The sequence below is a fragment of the Setaria italica genome, chromosome III (genome assembly GCF_000263155.2).
Source record: "Setaria italica strain Yugu1 chromosome III, Setaria_italica_v2.0, whole genome shotgun sequence".
NCBI lineage: Eukaryota > Viridiplantae > Streptophyta > Magnoliopsida > Poales > Poaceae > Setaria > Setaria italica.
In genome coordinates, this window is record NC_028452.1 from 33,156,867 (window position 1) to 33,165,028 (window position 8,162).

The 8,162-nt window shown below is 46.3% G+C and overlaps 2 protein-coding genes across 2 annotated transcripts; one reads left to right on the forward strand and one right to left on the reverse strand.

Moving 5' to 3' along the window:
- Positions 1-586: 586 nt before the first annotated feature.
- Positions 587-3,669, reverse strand: LOC101765243 (protein S-acyltransferase 18). The gene is made up of 9 exons (XM_004962476.3): positions 3,436-3,669; positions 3,220-3,333; positions 2,761-3,123; positions 2,296-2,364; positions 2,121-2,192; positions 1,873-2,001; positions 1,702-1,782; positions 1,392-1,550; positions 587-1,311 (listed from the first exon to the last, which is right to left on the reverse strand). The coding sequence occupies exons 1-9, from the start codon at positions 3,529-3,531 to the stop codon at positions 835-837; spliced, it is 1,560 nt and encodes a 519-aa protein (XP_004962533.1). The 5' UTR covers positions 3,532-3,669; the 3' UTR covers positions 587-834.
- A 1,804-nt stretch (positions 3,670-5,473) lies between these two features.
- LOC111256760 (WRKY transcription factor WRKY24-like) lies at positions 5,474-6,827 on the forward strand. The gene is made up of 2 exons (XM_022825276.1): positions 5,474-5,799; positions 6,758-6,827. Exons 1-2 carry the CDS (start codon positions 5,474-5,476, stop codon positions 6,825-6,827), a joined length of 396 nt encoding a protein of 131 aa, XP_022681011.1.
- Positions 6,828-8,162: the final 1,335 nt, after the last annotated feature.

The following is an 8,162-nucleotide window of genomic DNA, read 5'->3' on the forward strand; positions in this document are numbered from 1 at the left end:
ATGGTTACTTCTCACTCACCATCGAATCCCAAGACTACGCGAGCTCCGTGGCAACGTGATCATGGAGCTCCTCTCGACGAGTCACGATCAGCATCCTGTCCTCATACGTTACCGGATCTTCGGAATGAATGCGCTCAATGGCACGCACGAGCTCAGACCTAAGATGTCGTGGCTGAAACAAAGAAGGAAACAGGGGGAATACTCTCTTCCTTAGGGTCAAAAAAGAGAGGAAGGTAGAGGCCAAAGACTTCACCTGGTTTACAGAGGAAGATGCAGAAGCCGAGGGCTAGGCCACGAAATGAATCTGTTAAGCAGGAGTAGTCAAGTAAATGCCAAGGTGGTGCTCCAGTAACCATTCGAGTATGATGGATTGATCAGGCTTAATAGATTCATCTCGCGATTTGGCCTAGGGTTTTGTTATTAGTTTTGTAATTATCTCATATTTAGTTCTCGTAATTAATATCCGAACATCCGATGTGACAGGGCTAAAGTTTAGCCCTTGTCTGCCAAACACCCCCTAAGAAGAATCCAAACGTTCTCTCAAACGGAGATGACTCTATGACACGACCACACTCCACAGGACAGACCATGCTCACAGAAATTCATTTACCTGATGTAAAAGAAACATCATATTGCTGTCTGCACCTGCAGATCTTCGGAGATGGGTGCAGAATAGCAGCAAGAATATACCTTTGCATACACCAACGGCATCAACGGATAAGCAAATCTGAGAAAAGTGTGTGCCATGGGCTAAGAAAGCACACAGCACACTATTCTCCGAGACCAAGAACCAAAAATTTTTAATAAATTTTAACATACAACATCCTACTTAAATTACGACGAAGAGCCTTCGTCCTCGACACCCTTCATGACGACGGAGCACAGCACCTGCTTCGAGATGTGGGTCTCCAGCTCCCTCGACACCTCGGCCAGCCTCAGGTCAAAGTTACTCCTGTACCGCTGGGGCTTCGGAGAAGACGACCCCGAGAACCGCCTCCTCGGGCTTGAGATCCCCACTGCCGTCGGCGATCCTGACAGCCACCTCTTGGTGAAGACTGGCACGATCTCCTTCCCGGTTGTGATGTGTTTTCTCTCTGCGTTCAGGGGGCCGCGCTTGGTCTCCACTGGCAGCGGTTTCATCGGTGAGGTCGGCAGCTTCTGTCTAATCCGTTCGCGTGCGCGCTCGGCTGCTGCCATTGCTTTGTCCTTGCTCATCTTGATCAACGCCCATGGGTTTATCTGGATGTCATCCTTCCTTCCTGGCGCATCCATCTTGTCGCTCTCTATCCTGATCGACAGCTTCCGAGTACTCTGCGTTTTTTAAATTAACTCTGTTACGAAAGGATCAATGACTGATACTAAAAACAGTTATGCAATTTGTCGCTTCTTACTTCATCTCCGTCATCTTTTCTGCAAAAGACCCTTGACAGGAAAGATGGCTTCTCTGGTGAGTCAAAGTCGATGCTCTCATCAGAATCTGAGTCCTCAAACGAATCAAATGCTGTTCCTGCTTCTCTCATCGCAAGAATGTAGTCATAGGTTCTCATACCCTGCAGTGAATCATGTCGAATTACTTTCAATTTTCTTTTCTCGAAAGAACAATATATAGCGATTCTGAACACTTAGAATGTAATACAGCTATTGAGCTATTGACATGGATTCATATTGCTGAACATTATACTAGCAATACCAGTTACACACCTTTTTGATAAGGACCATGTGGAAGAAGAAGAGCTGACCCAGAGCTGCGGTACTGTATAATGTGAAGATGACAAAAGCCATCTATGGAAAAATTTACGATACAAATGTTAGCCCTGAACTTACTAAATACTGAAATCATGTCTAATTCCATGTTACATCTTGATCACTAACCGACAATGTTGCATGAGCTCCTTTTGGGAGCCTGATGTGCAGCCTGTGCTCCATTTCCAATTTGACTCCTTTGCTGTCAACAAAGCAGCGAACGAAGATCACAATTGCCGTTCCCCCCTCAATAACAAGCTGATCATAAAATACATCGGTGTAAGCTAATTAGTAGTTCTCAAACCCAAGAAATCTTGGATATGAACAGTTGAATAGAAACATGAAAAGAGAATCTCGAAGAAATTGTTGGCACCCACCATCAACAGGACAAAGAACATGAGCAGAATAAATGTTGCATAGTTCCTTCTTCCAATGCAATTGTTCAGCCACTGTGCGAAACAAAGCATCAAACATTAATCCACTTGGCATTCTGGGAGTGGATGATCAAGTCAGGATTTGAGGATCAAATGAAATGCTAGTATCAGTGGTTACCCTGCAGTGGTGATCAAATCCATCAACACAGCGCTCACAAGTCTTGCAGTGCTTGCTGCGCAATTTCACCTGTAGAATATTTTAAATCCTGTTTAGAATGTTGGGCCATTGTTGCAAATGTCGAAATTTACAGAATTTTACGGGTATTGCATGGATTCAATTCGTTTTGGCATAGTAACAGAACTGCAAACATTCAGAATTTCCATACGAAGATCATTTCAAACATGGTAACGAAATTCCAATCTATCTCACCAACATTCAAAATTTCCCCACAAAGGTCATTTCAAACACTGTAACAAAATTCCAGACGATGGTATTTCACATATAGTGTCGGGATTCAATTCATTGGGCACATTTGAAGTTGGAAACCAATCCATCCACATTGAACTAAATGGGATCATTTGTTGCTGTGTTTTTCCCCTGAAACGAACAGAGCGATGTCACCACCTATGCGTAGAGCAATACCTCGCAGTCGCAGATGGGGCAGAAGGAGATGTCGTGCCCGTCCGAGGCGGTGCAGGGCGAGACGATGTCGTCGAGGCTGGTGAAGGCAAAGGGGAGCATGGGGTCGAGCTGCACGCTGGTGTTCCACTGCTCGAGGTAGCTCCTCCGCACCCAGCGGTTGGTGACCCGCGTCTCCACCCGCCGCAGGAGCCGCACTGCGTACCGCCACAGGATAAACCCGTACCGCAGCCGCGGCAGCCTCGCCGTGCCACCGTGGCCGCCACCCCGCGCGAGCTGCCGCTTCCGCTTGTCCTTCTTCGCCTCCGTCCGGTCGGACGGGTCCACCGCCGTGCAGCGCACGTAGAGCACCGCCGCTGCCACGGCCTGGAGTCGGAACAGATCGGCAATTCGGCATCAGAGACACGACGGCCGCGCTCGGAGCAGAAATCGAGAAGTCGATCGGGGCTGGGATGCGCGTACCGAGAAGGAGAAGGCGGCGAGGAGGATGTTGCCGGCGAGGGTGTTGCCGATGTAGGGTCCCAGGACGATGTAGAACGCGGCGACGAGGAGCCCAAACACCGCCGCGCCCACCAGCTGCGCGCAGGCGGGGAGAAAACCAGAGGCAACGTGAGCTCCGAGCAGTCAGGACAGCACAGGGAGGGAAGGAAACGAAGGTCGTCGGCGGATGAGGCAGACCTGGAGCGGGTGGAGGGGGAGCTGCCATCCGTGGCGGCGGCGCCAGGGCTGCCGCTCCATCGCCGCCGTCACGATGTCTCTGTCGCCGCAGCCCATCGGTGAGATCTGTGTGAACGGATGCGACGCGAGTGAGGCAGTGAGCTGCTCTGCGTTCCGCCGCCCCCCGATGGCCCGATGAGGTCAATTCAAGTGGCGTGCGCGTGGCCGTGTGCGACTGGCGTGTGGGGCCGGACCGCCGCCCGCAGCAACGGTCGGCTGCGTCCGTCCAACGTCTTTCCTTTTTATTTTGCACTGGCTCGTGCGCGTCCTGTGGTTTCGAAATTCGAATGGGCTGTGGGGGCGGGTGAGCGTATCCAAAGCCTATTTTGCTTTCGCGTGTTCCCTTCACCCTATTTCCCTCTCGCGAATCCAAGCTACACATAATATTTATTGCAAAATTTCACTCGTTTTGCCTCAAAATGTGAAGCTTATTTTGTTGTGTTAGGACACACTTTCGCCAAAAAATAATTTGGTAGTAATTAGTTTTTAACGCAAAAATGATCATATAGGATTCATATTTAAAAGTATTTATTGAGAATAATAATTCCATATCATATAAATGGGAATAGCTTTTTTCATCCTTCAATGTCCCCCAAATTGACTAGTTTAGTTCTCATATTTTTTTTATTTATGCCCAATTTCATCTCTTGTCTTATATGGCACACCTACGTGGCTGGCTAAGTCAGTAAAGAGTGGATGTAAAGTTCTTGCCACGCTACCAAGTCAAGCATCAATATCAATTCAAATGCTAGATCAACCCACAATTGACTTGCCTAACGAAAATGAATGGTTGATGATCTCACCATATTACCCAAAATTGACCCCAAACCTTTTGTTTATTTGCACATTCGCATTGACCATTGAACCACAATTATGCATGTTGACTCTCTTCACGGTGGCAGAGCTCGAGGGGAAATCTAGAAGGAGCCTAAGTAAGGAAAAAAGTTCAAATCTCACTTAATACATGGTGAAATTTAGAGGTCACTAAAGTTTCCACAAGAGGGGCATGACCATCTTTGGCCACAACTAAGCTCCACCATGCTCTTTACAGTACCCATAGCTGAGTAGGCAGGCCAATGTGGCACGACATTTACTTCAAAAAAATTTATATATGGCAAGCCACGTAGAACTAGGGATGAAAATTAGCCCAAATAAACAGTTTGTGGTCTAGATTGGTGAATTTGATAATTGTGTGGCAAATTTGAGCATGAACCAAAGGATGAAGGATCAAATTGGCTTTTTTTTCGCCAATGATATAATGGTAGAGTTATCGTTGTCCAAAAATCTTTGTCCTATGGAACAAATATAAATCTTAAATTTGAAGAGGGGGAATACTTCCTCCTGTAGCAACAAGTGATATGTTTTGTTGTCTTACGTTAGTCGTTTCAGACATGGGTCATATTAACCTCCATTTTCATTTACTTGAAACCATTTTTTTTTACTCTAGCAATTTTGTATTTTTTTCTACCAAGAGCTTTCAGATATTCATTTTGCTTTTAAATATATTGTATTTATGATAATATAATTAGTTATATATTATATTAGAGTGTAGTAATGGACCTGATGGGCTGGCCCAGGGCCGAGCCCCATGCAAGTGCGGCCTGTGCGATGGCACAGGGCCTCCAAATTCGGGGGGCCACCAGAGCAGGGCATTCCTATAGAGATGACTTCTGACGCGGCACGGGCGCATGGCGCAAGTCCATCCGCCAATCCACGGGAGTCTAGGCGTCATGCGTCAGCACTCAGCCGTCACCGTTAGGCACTCACCGTCAGGCACTCAGGCGTAGGGCTCCAGCCTCCAGGCTAGGGCGGTGAAATCAATCGGTCGGGACTCCAAGCGTCAGCCGTCAGGTGGTAGGCCAGGGCTCCAGGCATCACCGCCAGGCTGGTCACCGCCAGCTCACCGCGACCCGCGTCAGGCACTCAAGCAGTCACCCATGTTAAGATCAGATCTCTCTCCTTCTCCCTCTCTTCCCCAAAGAAAAGCTCTTTTATGTGTATGGCGCGTGACGGCGTTGTCGCTTTCTCTCTATACAGGTCGACCTGTGATGAAGGGCATGACCAAGGTCAGGGCAGGCATCGGGGGAAGGGTGCTGCGGCGGTGAGCGAGGGGTTGGCTGCCAGCGGGCAGAACGACGTGGCGGCAGCGCTGGGGGTGGGTGCGGTGAGGATGAAGAAGGCGGGCGACGGTGGAGGGAAGGCGCGGCGGAAGGTGCGGGAGCCGCGGTTATGCTTCAAGACGATGAGCGACATCAATGTCCTCGACGACAGCTACAAGTGGCGCAAGTACGACCAAAAGGTCGTCAAGAACACGCAGCACCCTAGGTACAACATATACCACCCGTCACCGGCTGCTTCTTCATTTGCATCTGCACATACGCATGCATGTTCAGCTAGCTGTGCACGGACTTCGATTTCATTTCAAGGAACACTAAAAGAATGAAGCACTTCAAGTAAAGATTATGAAAGCAAGAGTCAAATAGGTACATATCATATATCTTATTTATAATCCTATTTTTTGGGGAGGTAGACCTTATTTTAGAGTTTGGCACAGGGCCTCAATTTTTGCTGGCTCGACCCTGGGCTGGCTCTGCTGACCCTTCTTGCAATAATTATCTATAGTATAGAGAAAACAGGCCACGGCTCTCCTAGTGTATTCTTTTCTTGTAAAGAATGAGATTTATATTGCACATAACAGCATACTATAAACACATTTTACGTGGACGACCCTGGAAATCAAAGAAGAAATACAGATACTACACACCCAAGTCATCTCTTCTCCTCTCCCATGGCCCTACATCGCACACCGCATCGTAGCTTGACGAAGAAGTTTCAAGCGTTGAGACCGGAGAAGAATCCACCTGCCAAAACCGAAGAATAGCTCCACGCATTGGATCTGCCACAAGAGTCAACTCCATGGAACCACCACCATGGTGTATTTGATGCATTGAACGACCATCGACCACTAATCCACTTTAGCATAAGGTCATTCATTAACCTGATTAAGTCCTAAAATGGTGCTTAAGACCACACATTTCAGTGAAAATTTGCTTTTGATGCATGAAAGGATCTTGATTTCGCCTAGAGGGGGGTGAATAGGCGTAACCTGAAATCGTCACCACTTAAAACAAGTTTATCAGCGACTTGCGGATTATTCCGGAAATACTACTGGAGATTTTGCAAATTACGGAATCTCCAAAGAAATCTTCGGAATCTCCGAAAATAGGAAACACACGCCTTAAGCATCGGAATAAAACTGTCTGCCTGAAAACTGGAACTTCAGGTTTCCAAACTGGAACCTCCGGTTTTGGCTTGGGCAGAGAGAAACCCCAAACCTTATGCGTTGCAAGTGAGATAAAAATCAAACCAGGTTTAGAGAGATGCTCAGATGGTGCTTCTTAGTAGGATCACAAAGTTCCTGCACTTCACAAACACTAGCACCCGAATAGATCAACCAATATTATGAGATCACAATGAAATAGAAGTGCAATGCAAATCTAAGCAAACTAGTGAGGAGACATAGTGATTTGGTTCACCGAAGTTCAGATTCACCCCCGGGCAAATCCTACATCTTCGTTAGGTGCTTCCAAAGAAGCCGGATTGCACTCAACCCTTTCCCCACTTCATTAGTTAGCTTCTTGCCTTTCGGAGGCGAAGCTTGACCTGCACAAACTGTCCCGTGGCTCACCACACCTTAGGAGCTCTTGGGCGATGCCTAGCCGTCTAGGAGGAACACCTACAAGAGTGACAAATGCTTCACTTGAAACTTGGCAAGGCAAACCAGTGCTCAAGCGTATGAGTGCTCTTTTAGTGCTCTCAAATGACTCCTCTCTTGTTATGCTACTTCCTTACCTGTTGGTGTGTACGTGTGGTTTTTGTTTCTCTCATCCCTCGCATAGGATACTTGAGCAATGAGACATTGTTAAATAACCATATGATGCAAACCTCTTGATAGTACAACACACCTATACTCAACATCAAAACATAAATACCATATTCATCCTCTTGAGCTTCTTTGCCATGAGCCATGCCATACTTTGATAATCATATCAACTTGAGAGTTGCATCCATCTTTGTCTCTTTGGTTTGAGCACTTCAACCTTAAGGTAGTGACTTGAATCAATATTCAACTGCACATGAATGAAACCCAATTTTTTATCACAAGTCACTTCCTCATATGACTCAATAAACATTTGATGCATCCAATTGCTATACTCGGTAAGGCTTAACTTGATACCTCAAAATCCTCCAAGCACTATCCACTTCACCCTAGCAAAGCTCATTGCCCAAGTCACTACTTGACCAAACTTTGCCTAGTACCTTGTTACTAATCACTTGCTTGATTTCTTCATCCAATCGCTGCCGCATTTGAGTCTAGCTATGTTTTGACATCATGAATGAAATCCACTTGAAATTGTAATATCCTATTTGTTCATAACACGGTTCTCATTTTATTTAGAGACTAACTAATATCCCAATGCCATCATGCCTCTATCTTTCCTTCAATTTTCTTGTCACATATCACACATAGCTATTACGGGATCTACATAATATTCCTTATTATAACATTCGTTATTTAACTTCAAGCAATCTTGCAATATAAGGCTATCAACCAAGCCTCAACTTTCTTTTACACCATTGCTTGCTTAGATGAACAATGACATATACCATACTTATTCTTTTCATTG